The 13,255-nt window shown below is 44.6% G+C and overlaps 1 protein-coding gene across 3 annotated transcripts in view; it reads left to right on the top strand.

Moving 5' to 3' along the window:
* Positions 1-6,715: 6,715 nt before the first annotated feature.
* Vwa3b (von Willebrand factor A domain containing 3B) overlaps positions 6,716-13,255 on the top strand; it is a 163,533-nt gene continuing 156,993 nt past the window's right edge. The window contains exons 1-2 of one of the 3 annotated variants that reach the window (XM_021171396.2): positions 6,716-6,831; positions 12,216-12,447. In XM_021171396.2, the coding sequence (XP_021027055.1) occupies positions 12,333-12,447 (115 nt within the window). In that variant the 5' untranslated portion in view covers positions 6,716-6,831; positions 12,216-12,332. The remainder of the gene's footprint in view (positions 6,832-12,215; positions 12,448-13,255) is intronic. The other 2 variants (XM_021171379.1, XM_029476472.1) reach the window with 2 other exon arrangements.

The raw sequence follows: 13,255 nt of genomic DNA on the forward strand, positions 1-13,255 counted from the left end.
CTGTCTCCAAGAGCTTATCAAGGAGCACGGGATGATCATCTTGCTATCCTTTAAGAAGAAAGCAACTGGGGATAGAGAGATGGCTCCTTTGGTAAAGCACTTGCCAAGAAAGCATGAGGAGCCAGGCAGTGGTGGCACTCGCCCTTAATCCCAGCACTTGAGAGGCAGAGGCAAGCAGATTTCTGAGTTCAAGGCCAGCCTGGTCTACAGAGTGAGTTCCAGGACAGCCAGGGATATACAGAGAAACCCTGTCTCAAAAAACAAAACAAAACAAAACAAAACAAAACAAAAAAACATAACAAAACAAAACAAAAAAGCAACATGAAGATCTGAGTTCAGATTCCTGGCATCTACACAAAAAGCCAGGCATGGTAGCCTTTGTCTGTTGTACTGGCTGGTTTTGTGTCAACTTGACATAGCTGGAGTTATCACAGAGAAAGGAGATTCAGTTGGGGAAATGTCTTTATGAGATACAACTGTAAGGCATTTTCTCAAATAGTGATCAAGGGGGAAATGTCCCCTTGTGGGTGGGACCATCTCTGGGCTGGTAGTCTTGGTTCTATAAGAGAGCAGGCTGAGCAAGCCAGGGGAAGCAAGCCAGTAAAGAACATCCCTCCATGGCCTCTGCATCAGCTCCTGCTTTCTGACCTGCTTGAGGTCCAGTCCTGACATCCTTGGTGATGAACAGCAGTATGGAAGTGTAAGCCAAAATAAACCCTTTCCTCCCCAACTTGCTTCTTGGTCATGATCTTTGTGCAGGAATAGAAACCCTAAGATATCTGTCATCAATGTGCAGGGGAGGCAGAGGCAGGAAGATAACAGGGGCATGCTGGCCAGAAATAAGTAACTGAATTGGTAAGTTTCTGGTTCAGTGAGAGACTGTCTCAAAAGACAAAGTGGAACGGCTGCTGCTAGTTTTATACCAACTTGATACAAACTAGAGACACTGGAGAGTAGGGAGCCTCAATGGAGAAAATGCTCTGTAAGACTGGGCTGCAGGAATTGGTGATTGGTGGGAGAAAGCCCAGTATGTTGTGAGTGGGGCCACCCTTGAGATGGTGGTTCTAGGTTCTATAAGAGAGCAAGCTCTCCTCCATGGCCTCTGCATCAATTCCTGTCTCCAGATTCCTGTCCTGTTTAGTTCCTATCCTGACTTCATTTGATGATGAACAGTGATGTGGATACATAAGCCAAATAAACTCTTTCCTCTTCAGGTTGCTTCGGTTAGGGTGTTTCATGATAGTTAGGTAACCCTAATTATGACAGAGAAGCCATTAAGGAAGATTCCAGATGTCCAGATGTCAGTCAATGGCTTCCACATGAATGTAGAGACAAGCACATCTCACACATATGTGAAAGACACACACACACAGAGACACAGACACAGACACAGACACACAGAGAAAACAACCGGATTTAGGCTCCTTTAGGCTCTGCAATTGTACAGTGAACAAAACAGATCTCTGCTACACAGGGGCTCACGTCCTAGAGCAGAAAGACAGATAATGTGCAACGTTATCAACGTTCAGATTCTACCGATGACATAGCACCCAGGGAAGCTGAGCAGAGCGCGTGGACTGAATGTTGTGGAATGGATCTGTGTGACTTTTGTCAAGGCCTGATTGTGCTAAGGGAACAAGTCACATGACTGGCTGGGGTGGGGGACCATTTTAGAAAAACAGATTAGTAAACAAGGCTTCTTTTTACTCATCTAAGACAGTCTCTTCCTGTGAACAGTTATAATCTAATGAAACTTAGAGTAGCCTGAGGCAGGGTTTATCTCTCCTGCTCCCACTTGAGCAGCAAAGCTCAGTACAAGCTCAGAAAGGGATATACTGGGGAACTTGAACATAGAGGTCAGAGAGGCTCTAGCCTTTTGCTCACATCCTGTGTCTTCGTAGGGTAGCCAGGTCATCTTGCACTAGGGTTAGAGGTTCCTAATATAAGAATGGGCCATATTGTCTCTTGCCGTCATCCATAGTGTGTGTGTGTGTGTGCGTGCATCTCCTAGGGACCACAAGAAGTAGATGACTAAACCAAGCAAGATTCAAGCTATTCACAAATGTCATTTCCATGCAATAAAAAGTCTCATCAGAAGTAACGATCTTTGCGGGGTTGTTGCATTGAAATTTTAAAATTCCAAGGCTATGGAACATTTGTGTTTATAGAAGACACTGTTGTTCCGTTCTTAGTCCGCTGTTCTGACACGACATGACTATGCCGCTAGAGATGTCTTTAAAGTTGTGGGGCATGTAGAAGGGGTCATCGACAAGAAAGGTAAACGGGAACACACAGTTGCTTCAGGTCATTTAAGACTGAGGCAGGAGGATTTTAAATCTGAGGTTATTTTGAGGTAGATGGTGTAGCTAAGACTAACCTGAGATCCTGCTTCAAAAGAAAAAAAAAACAATAGAAAAGGAAGAACGTGTTTATTCTCAGGCCTCAGCTTATTCCTCTATAAAATGGGGATGATTACGTAGTCCCTGCCTGTGGAAATTTTCTCAATATTAAATGAGGTAATAGATTTAAAGTATTTAAGATACTGTTTGCCATTCAATAAGTTACCATTCATAACGCTAGTTCCTTCGAGTAGAAGGGAATATTGTAACTGTCAAGAGTGTGGATGGTGTGTGCCTGTGAGCTCTGCTTGCGAGAGGAGCCAGCCAGAGCCAGGAACCCATTCTCTTCCCAAATAATGGAATGCTGAACTCACGGTCACAGCACAGGTGTTCCCTGACTCAGGATGGCTCGATGTTTGATTTTTTTTTTTTAACTGCCTTAGCAAAAGTCAAGTGCATTTAATAGGAACTGCACTTTGGATTGGAGATTTGGACCTTTCCCCAGGTTTTCCTACAGGTGTAGCAACAGACAGGGAGAGCAGCAACTCACTGCCAACCCCACCACCATAAAAGAAATCTAACACCCTAGCTGGGTAGACTAAGTTTTCTCGTTAGCTTGGTAGATGAGATGTACTTCCAACTATGATATGTTCAACTTAATGACAGTGGGTTTATTGGGAACGGAATCCCCTCTGAAATGGAGAAGCAGGTACACACAAATGTCTGGGCGCCACTTTCTTGCACCTCTGCCATCTTTCTCAAGGTCATCTCTGATCATCACAGCACCTGTGCCAAGAGTTCTAGCAAAGATTCAGCAAGGATTGTTCCTCCATGGAGCTGCTTTGTATCTCCAAAGCCTGCTTCCTTTCCAGAGCAGCACTTCTAATTTTGATTCCTGGTCTTCCTCACACATCCTCAGAATCCCTTCTAATTATTTTTTTTTCTCTTTTTTTGCTAGGTTTGGGAAACTGAGTTTCTTCCCATCATCTCATTCATCATTCTCCCTTCCCTCCCAAGGATTCTAATTATATTTGTAAGTCCAACCAATGTCAGGGACAGACTCCTATAAAGAACAAGGTGAACCATTCACCCTGAAAAGTAAACAGCTCAAAGGTCAAATAACAATGCCAGGGTTGTCACAGTCAGAAGGCAGTAGCCAAGAGTACAGGTCATGCTCTGAGACTGGGCTTCCATGAGAAGACTTTTCTATAGGGTCCAAGGGGTTGTTATCCCCAAACTGTGCCAATCTCTATCAAGAGGGCTGCCTGATTAAGGCATCTTTTTTTAGAGGTGGGGACCTCTAAGGGCCAGTCTCTCTTAGAGGACTGGGATTGGAGGCAGCAGGTAAAAAGGACGACCTGAAAGAGTAATCTGGACTTCGAATGTACACTCCACAGGTTAGACACCACATTATTTCAGGATAGGAATATTATGACAGAGGCCAATGGCCAGTTGAAGGCAGGCCACCAGTTATTTGTCAAAATGTGAGTTCAATAAATCTGTCAAAGGTCAGAGCAATGCTGTTGAAAGAATAGCCTGTCCCAGTAAACAAAAGTGACATGGTCCATCTGTAGTGAGCCAGAGTGCAGCCCTCAACTCAGTAAGTACCTTAAAATAGTCTTGAACAGTTACACCTTTGGCTGTCTACAATTTGAGTGATTTCTAAAGGTTTTTTTTTTTCAGAGATTTATTTATTTATTTTATGTATATGAGCACACTATAACTGTCTTCAGACACACCAGAAGAAAGCATCAGATTTCATTATAGATGGTTGTGAACCACCATGTGGTTGCTGGGAATTGAACTCAGGACCTCAGGAAGAGCAAGAGCTCTTAACTGCTGAGCCACCTCTCTGGCCCTCTAATGTTGTTGTTTTGATTAGAATGTGTGTTATAGTCATGTTAATCTAAGGGGCCCCTGTTGACCACAGTGACTGTGGCAAGGGTCCCAGGAAGGAGAGCGAGTGTGGGTGGAGGTAAAGTCAGAGTGCTTAGTGAGACTGCTGAGAGAGTACAGTGGACTCTCTGTCTTTTGTCACCAGCATGGTCCAGGAATATTGGTTTGGCAGGGTGTGGGCAGCAGGATGAGTGTGGCTTTGGTAAGTGTGGCTGGTGTAAGTTGTTTGGCGTTGGTGGTGTGAATCGAAGCTGCTCTCTGTATCACCAAAGCTGTGCATTCAAACAACTCTACAGAATGATTTATGATTAAGGATCGAACCCTTCAGTACTTTTTAAAATCACTAAGGCAACAAAGGAATGAAGAAAAAAATTAATCCCTGAGGATACAGTAGACCTCTCTGTTGAAGAGAGAATTGTTTCTAATGTTAGCTATTTTTTATTAGATCTTTGACTCAAACACTATGAGAAAACAAAAGAAATGGAGCCGTCGATGCGGCTTGACAGGTAAAGGTGCTATCAAACTTGACAACCTGAGTTCAACACCCCCTATCCTACTCCCTGGAAACCATGTGGTAGAATAAGAGAGTCAGTTCCAAGTTTCCTCTGACTTCCACCCACCACACACATGTGCACACACACACACACACACAAGTATATATGTTTACAAAAACTCAAGGCCAGCTCTTCAATTTTAAAATATAAAACACAATTTAATATCCAAACATTAAAGCAAAACTTGGCTTATAGAGTCTTTTTTGGGGGGGAGGGGAGGATTATTCGGCTTACACTTCCAGATCATAGTCTATCACTGGAGGAAGTCAGGACAGGAACTCAAGCAGGTCTGGAAGCTGGAGGCAGGAGCTGATGCAGAAGCCACGGAAGGATGCTGCTTATTGGTTTGCTTCATGTGGCTTACTCTAGAATCATTTTTAATTAATTAATTTATTTATTATTTACACAGTGTTCTGCCTGCACTTCAGAAGAGGGCATCAGATCTCATTATAGATGTTAGCCACCATGTGGGTGCTGGAAATTGAACTCGGGACCTTTGAAAAAATAATCAGTGCTCTCAACCTCTGAGCCATCTCTCCCGCCCTTATAGAATCTTTTACTTATAGATTTTCATAAGCACATTTTTGTGTGAGTGTGATTGCTTGAAGAACGGCAGGTTTGCATTTGGAGCCTTCTGTATGCTTGTAAGGCAAGACTAAATAAGCATTAGGTAGAGTGCAGTACCGAATCCCTACAGGAGTACTACCTGTAGATTTGCAAAAACCACAGCTCTCAGCTTAAAGGGTACAAGCGAGCCTGTTCTGGAGCCATTTTGAATAGCTGTGGCCCTGTACAACACAGGTTTAGTTTACCCCAAACTCCATGTTCCAACGTGGAAGCAGTTTCATGAAGTTTTCATAGAACAAAGAAAGTCACAAATCGTGACAAATTTAAAGTACCTTGGAGGGCACACCAGAGAAGCAGGCGCGGTGAGAGTGGGGAAAGCTTTCAACCGGCTCAAGATGCTGTGGGACATTCTTAGCCTTTGGATTGGTGGAGGCTAGTTGTCCATCTATCTTTTAGTCACAAGAGGTTAGTTTGGTCACAGAAGTGGGCAAGGAATGGCTCTCCAAGAGGGGTTAGAACTGGCCCAAGATTAGGTAATTAGCCTCCAGAACAGCAACATTCCAACCTCTCTGCAGAACTGAAATTCTTTTTTTTTTTTTTTTTTTTTTGGTTTTTCGAGACAGGGTTTCTCTGTGTAGTCCTGGCTGTCCTGGCACTCACTTTGTAGACCAGGCTGGCCTCGAACTCAGAAATCCGCCTGCCTCTGCCTCCCGAGTGCTGGGATTAAAGGCGTGCGCCACCACACCCGGCTCAGAACTGAAATTCTAATCAGTCAAAATCAGTCTCTGGGGACACAGCTTCCCTCCCCCCCTCCTCGCTAGGAGTTTTTATTCACAATCTTTTTTTTTTTTTTTATCCTGTCAGCTCTTGTGTCCAAAGTTACAATCTGTCAAAACCGTGAACGCTCATCTGACCACCCCTTCTAGCTGAGCACCTGTAAAGAACCGCTCCAACTCTAGGTTTCCTTCCCTCAAAGACGCAATGAAGAAAAGATCTCTTTATAATACCGAGGGAGAAATCAAAACAAAAGGCGCGGGCTGCGGTAATCTGCCGGAAGTAGAGCGAGAGAACAGGCTTCCTTCAGCGGGCAGTCGTCTGCTTTTCTGCCCATCTGAATATTTGTTAACCTAATTTCTAATATTTGCCGCTGTCCACTTTCCCAGGGTCAGGCGCAGAGGACGAGCCTTAGACTCCTCTCTTTCCGGGTGGACCAAGTTGGTTTTGCAACACCAACATCCAGTTTCTTCGCAGTCCCCATCATCTCTTTACTCCCTCTGAGAGGCTCAGTGGTGGGCGGGGCCGGATCCCGAGCCACGCCGTGATTGGCGGTGTCTTAGCAACTGCAGCGATGTGGTTGTCAACAGAAACTGGACTCCCGCAACTCTGTGCCCGAGGCGGGGACCCTTCGCCAGCATCAGGGGGAGTCACAGCCTTGTCCAGCAGTGGGATGCTGGCCGCTCCCACCTCCTGCTCTGGTTAGTGAGGCCCTGGAGGGTGGGAGGGTCGCTGACGCACGCAAGCCGCCTGGCCTCGCAACTGATAGATTACCTACTAAGTGGGGGACACCATCCTTCTAGGCCAGATCTTCCAGGTTTCCAACTGGTTGTGTGAGGGAAAAAACAAGTTTGCAATTTCCGAGCTGGACCTCGCTTCTGCTGGGAAAGGGCAGTGGCCAGGCCGCACCCAATTGAGAGCTGGATTTCAGAGTCAAAGTCGCAGACCTGTGCGAGCCCTTCTTACACAGGGTTCTTCCCCCGCCCCCCTCATTCTTTGCAGAAGCTCAGCTCCCTAATGCTTGTCTATCCAGAGGCTAAAGGTAGTCAGAAGATACAGCATACTGATCAGTATATTAGAAACTCATTTCTGAGAAGCAGTGATCAAAACTTAACAATCCAAACTCAAAGCGATCTTCTTGAGTGAAAGGTTTGAGTCTGGAGAAAGCCTCTGCTTGCCTCTTGGCTTTTGGGGGCATTCACATCACTTTCACTTTCTAATATGGACTTTTAATCTCATGTTGTCGTTCTTCTAATCTTCTCAGAAGTTCTCCATTTCTTTTCTTCTCAGCGATGACCTAACAGCCCCACCCCCCACCCCGAGTGCCCAGTTTTCAATTCTTGGTCCTGTTCTCAACAGTGTGTCCCATAGACCATTTCAATCCCTTAACCCTGCCCACATTTATCTGAGGCGATGCTCTTAGCCTAGCTTTGCCTTTTAAGGATAGAAAGAATAAGGCTGTTAAGAATTGTAACAGGATACATCAGGGAACGTCATCCCAGCTTCCTTTCATCCCAGAAGAATCAGAGTTCAGAACTCCCACAACATACTTCCCCATCTCCTACCCCTCCATACCACTCCCTCCCTCCCTCCCCCATGCACAGATTTCTTTTTTTTTTTAGAAACTAGCAAGGATGAAGTTTGAAGGTGTTGATCATACGTTTACCAAGGAACCAAACTGAATTAATAGAGTCTAAGTTAGACTCCGGTCCAGGGCTTGTAAGAACAGTGACTGGATTGTTCTTGGCTTCTCACTATGGGCAGGTGCATAGCAGCCGACAAAGAAGGGCTCTTAGCGTGATCCCAGTCCTTCTGCCTCAGTTTCCTAAGTGTTGGGATGAAAGGTCTTATCCGTCTTAATCTTCCTGATGTCCTGGGAGCTTTGCCTGTCCCTGGCACTCAATGGCTTGATGGACAACTCCAAGTTTTTAGGTCTGAGGACAACCAGAGGTGGTGGTATATATGCTTGTAATCCCAGCACTCAGGAGGCTGCAGCAAAGAATGCCACAAGGTCAAGCCTGGTCTGAGCTAAGTAGTCAGACTCTTTCTCAAATACCAAAACCCAAACCAAACCAAAAACCCTACCACTGGTAACATTATTGCACACTGTAAAGCAGACCTTGCCAGTATGTATCCTTCTGCCTCAGAGGAAACTCCCGAGTAACCACAGAAAATAGATAGCATAGCCACACCCAGAAAACAATGTGTCTTGTGTTTAAAAGGATAGCTACTTCCTGATCATAACTTTTCTAGGACCTGATCTTTGCCTTGTTTGAGAACAATCAGGATTTTCTCAGCTGCTGTGAGTGGCTGATTTAATCCATCTCAATAGTATAGGTAGTGCCTGTTATACAGTAATGTGGCTGGGGCATTCATGTAGTTTGTCCCGGTAGCCATCAAACTTCTGCTTAGTCTAGAGAGGACAGACCTGGGTCTGAGGCTACAAGGATGAAGCCTCAAAGCAAAAAGTAGGCTTTGGTGGCTGGGGAGACACTCAAGGTTAAAAAGAGTAGCTGATCTTCCAGAGGACCCAGTTTTGGTTCTCTGTCTATAATTCCAACTCCAGAGAGTCCAAGGGATGCTGCACACATATGGCAAAAAGACAGACATACAGATGCAAATGCAAACTTTTCAAAAGGTAGAGTTGCTCAGGTAGCTTTAGAGGTTTAGTGAAGGGAGACAGTCTCCACATAGGCATCGAAGTCTCCAATCCCCAGGCTTCCTAGCTCTTCATTCCCTCTGCCGGGAGATAGGCTTTCTCCATTTCTTTCCTCTTATTCTCTGGCTGCAGCTTTCACTTTCTATCCCCAGGCTATAACCCCCCCAAGGCAAAGATCTGAATTTGAATGACTCAGACATCCTCTCAGATCTGATAAAGCCAGTCACATCTTAAAAATTCACTTTAAAAAAGTCACCCAAGTCCCCATAGAGGCTGGGACTTGTGTTGTCACAAAGTTGGAGAATTCAATTGCTTTGTAAAGGATCCAAAGCATGTGTCCATTTAAATTTAACTGAAAATTTAAGCAAATTAAAGAATGTTTTCCTTTGGCTTAAAAGCCAAAGGCATGAGTCTTCTAACCAGTCTTTAAGGTTATGAACGTCTGTGAGAAAACCTTACTAGGGAAGTTTGTATAAAAACCTCTCCTTTAAAAATCTAAAGCAAGTAAGTACCCCCAGCGAGAAGAATGGAGGAGGTATGCTTGTGGGAAGAGAGAGATTAGCCAGGTTATTTTTCTTAGCTTCTCTTGTTTCTATAGGAACACAGAGGCCAGATCTTGCTACTGTCTCTGTAGACAGATCTCTAAAAGCAGGATAAGGCATATTCGTCTGCTCTCTGATATGTTCTAAACTTCACAGTCCAGTAGAATTGGATATTAGGGCTTAGAAAAATTCTTGGAGGGGTTGGGGAGGGGTCAGTTAGTAGAGTACCTGCTGTTGGAGCATAAGCATCCAAGTTTACATCCTCAGCACCTGTGTAAAGAGCCATGCTCAGTGGCACCACCTGCAATGCCAGCCTTGTGTGGCAGATACAGGAGGTTTCCTGTAGTGCCGTGGCTAGCTAGTTTAGCCAGCCAGGGAGCTCCAGGCTTAATGAGAGATCCTGTCTCAAACAGTAAGGTTGAGAGTGACTTGTGAAGCCACCAGCTTTGGCATCTGGTCTCCATATGCACACACAAACACACATACACATTCACACTCACACACACACTCACACACACACACTCACATGCATATGTATATACCAATATATCGTGCACACACATGCACACAAAAATGTGCTTGGAGTACATTTGTTCTTGGCAGCAGCCTCTGGCAGATGTGTCATCATACAGGTGTGTTATTCTAGAGGGGTGAAGTCAGTTCCTATAGTAGCAGGACAGCTGAAGTTTGTTAGGGATGTTTTGTTGTTGTTTTGAGTTTTGTTTTTCTGAAACACAGTCTCACGTGTATCTCAGATGGCCCCCCAATTCTCAATCTTCCTGCCTCAGTCTCCTGAGTGCTGACATTATAGGCATGTAATATCACTCCTGGCTCACACTGAACTCGATTTTTATGTTTCCCCCAAATCATGATGCTCTTCAAATCATCTTGTCACATACTCATCAAAATGAGCCTTGTAACTAACCTTGTTCTCATGAGGGCAGAGTGTCTCCAACCATATGGATTTGTAGACCTCTGGAAGTGACCCTCAGTGGACAGTACAGGTTCCCAAAACCGTCAGCATGGAATCATTATCTTTAACAGCTTGGCAGCTGAGCCTGTTCTATGAGACTCAAGGTTAGTGCTTTTGCCTGGGGACCAGGGAGGCAGACTAGAGTGCACGTGGTGGCTCTAATGGTAACAGACTGGCTAAGACCAGCTTAGAACCAGGCTCCTGCTGCTCACTGACTATCACAGAACCTATGAAAAAGTTCTTTAAAGTTTTGAGGCCTGGGATTCCTCAGCAACAAGCAGGGTGCTGTGGGTGCTTGTTCCTACCGTAATAACAGTCACAGAGGGCAGGCTGGAGAGTGCGGGGGCCTGGGTCAGATTCCTAGTCAGCCCTTCTATCAGCTATAAGATTGTGAGACAGCCCGTTAGCTCCCTGTGTTGGTCTCCTTATTAGGAAAATGAGAAGAGTCATGTCTACCTTGTGAGGTTGTTTTGGATTGATTTTTAAATTAAAAATTTTAATGACACGTATACAGGTGTGTCTGAGTATGGGTTAATGAATATGAATGCACTGCTCTTGGAGGCCAGAAGAAGTTGTCGGATTCCCCTAGAGCTGAAGTTAAAGGCATAGTGAGCCATCCAGTGTGGGTGCTGGGACCCAAACTTGGGTCCTCTGGAAGAGCAGAACATGTTCTTAACCTCGGAGACATCTCTCTACGTCCTAAGGTTGCCGTGAGAATGTTTACTGTACTCTATGTGTCATAGTGTTAAGAGCTTGCTATTCATGCAGTAACTTTTCTCAAAACATCCCTGGCTTGGGGCCACCTGACTTTGTATCTGACCTGACATAACACCAAGACTTTTGAAGAAGTTGAGTTTTATTTATTTTTTATTTCTGTGGTTTTTTTAAAAAAAGATTTACTTATTATTATATACAAGTACACCGTAGCTGTCTTCAGACAAACCTGAAGAGGGCGTCAAATTTCATTACAGGTGGTTGTGAGTCACCATGTGGTTGCTGGGATCTGAACTCAGGACCTCTGGAAGAGCAGTCAGTCCTCTTAACCACTGAGCCATCTCTCCAGCCCCCTAGGAAACAATTTTAAACACTGAACATTGGATACACAGTAATTAAAACCGCCTAGCTGCCACCCAGTTATTGATACAATTGGTGAACCCTGGTCTTCCAAGGTTATCCTTGTTCCCATTCTCAGGCCCCGCCCACTTGTGGTGAGCAGGTTAAGATATTGTATTATAGTTGGGGCGGTCTCTTCCTCTTGTGTAAACTAGCTATATTTAGACCAGTTGATATGAGTTTAATATGCTGCATATTGCCTTGAGTCCAGTTGATCCCAGAACAGCTGGTCCCATCAGCCAGAATGATGAAGTCCAATTTTAGAAAGAAGTCTTAGAAAGCAAAGCATCCGAGTATAGACCCTTGTGTTCCAGTGTGGTTGAGCTGCTGCTGTCTGCCATTGCCTCCCAGGTAGCTAGCCCACCCCAGGCTTTTATCTTGTTTATCCTTCTTGGGCTCAAAATATTCTGTGTGAATATAATTAGCATGCAGATGTGCAATGTGGCTTATGGGGACAGGTTTTATTTTCCAAAATGGAAGAGTCTTGTATTTTTCTAATTATAAAAGTAAAACCCCACTTTCGAAATGTCCAAATAATGCGAAAACTGAGACACAACGGAAAAGGCAAAATTGGACACATTTCTACTGTAGTAGTGTGTTTTATATTTCTAGATGTTTCACAGCATGAATATATGGATAGCATTTGGTAGTATGCATCTATACTGTAAGTTTAATGGGTAAACACAATTCTATTTCATGAATATACTGTATTTTATAATAAGTCAATCTCAATGTTGATGTTAGATCCCCACCCTGCCCTGTTTTCAGGAGTCCTGAGTTTGACAGTTTTCTTTTCAGGTGGCCCCTTATGACTCAGGGTCTTGATTTAGAGATGGGGGAATCAGGATCACGTTTCCATATTGTCTCAGAGTAGTAGACGCAGAGGCAGGAGCGACTGAACAAGACCAGGACTGCATGGCAGAGCAGAGTCTCCTTTCATCGGAGAGATGGCTTCAGCTGCATGGGCTGAAGAGCAAGAAGCTGACCTTGAAGCAGATCTTATCACAGATCGGATTCCCACAGAGTGAAGGTACGGTGTTCCCTGAGGCCCTCCACCAGGCAGGCTTCCTCAGCCCCTCAGAAACCACGGGCAAATGCCTGTCAGGGTATTTGCTGGCAGATGCTCTAACCCAATATATGCACATCATAGAGAAATGCAACTGTAGCTACGCAGTACTGCCTCACTTCATTCGTGTATGTGTATATGTGTGTGTGCATGCATGTGTATGTGGTGTGTGTGTGTGCATGCGTGTGTATGTGGTGTGTGCATGTGTGTGTGTGTGTGTGTGTGCATGCGTGTGTATGTGGTGTGTGCATGTGTGTGTGTGTGTGTGTGTGCATGCGTGTGTATGTGGTGTGTGTGTGTGTGTGCATGTGTGTGTATGTGGTGTGTGTGTGTGTGCATGCGTGTGTATGTGGTGTGTGCGTGTGTGTGTGTAGGCCAGAGGAGGATGTCACTACTTTCATGACTAGGCTGGTAACCATCAATGCCCAGCAAACTTTTGGTCTGCTCTCTCCCCACTCTCTGCAAATATAAATGGACTGGATATTATGAATGTAACTGCCACCTAATAACTTTTGTAATTGTCTCATACTTGTTGGATTGGACATTACAAATGTAACTCCTAATACTGTTCATAATTGCTTTTCATTTGTTCCTACTGTATGTTGTTTATTATCATAAGAGATGGAGCCTTTTGTTTAGACAAATCTAGGCCTATAGCTTGTAATAAAATACTAGGATTTTGTGGCTAGCTAGAATAAATAATTCATTTGCATAAATGTTCCCTTCCCTTCCCTTCCCTTCCCTTCCCTTCCCTTCCCTTCCCTTCCCTTCC

The sequence above is a fragment of the Mus caroli genome, chromosome 1, assembly GCF_900094665.2.
Source record: "Mus caroli chromosome 1, CAROLI_EIJ_v1.1, whole genome shotgun sequence".
Classification (NCBI taxonomy): domain Eukaryota; kingdom Metazoa; phylum Chordata; class Mammalia; order Rodentia; family Muridae; genus Mus; species Mus caroli.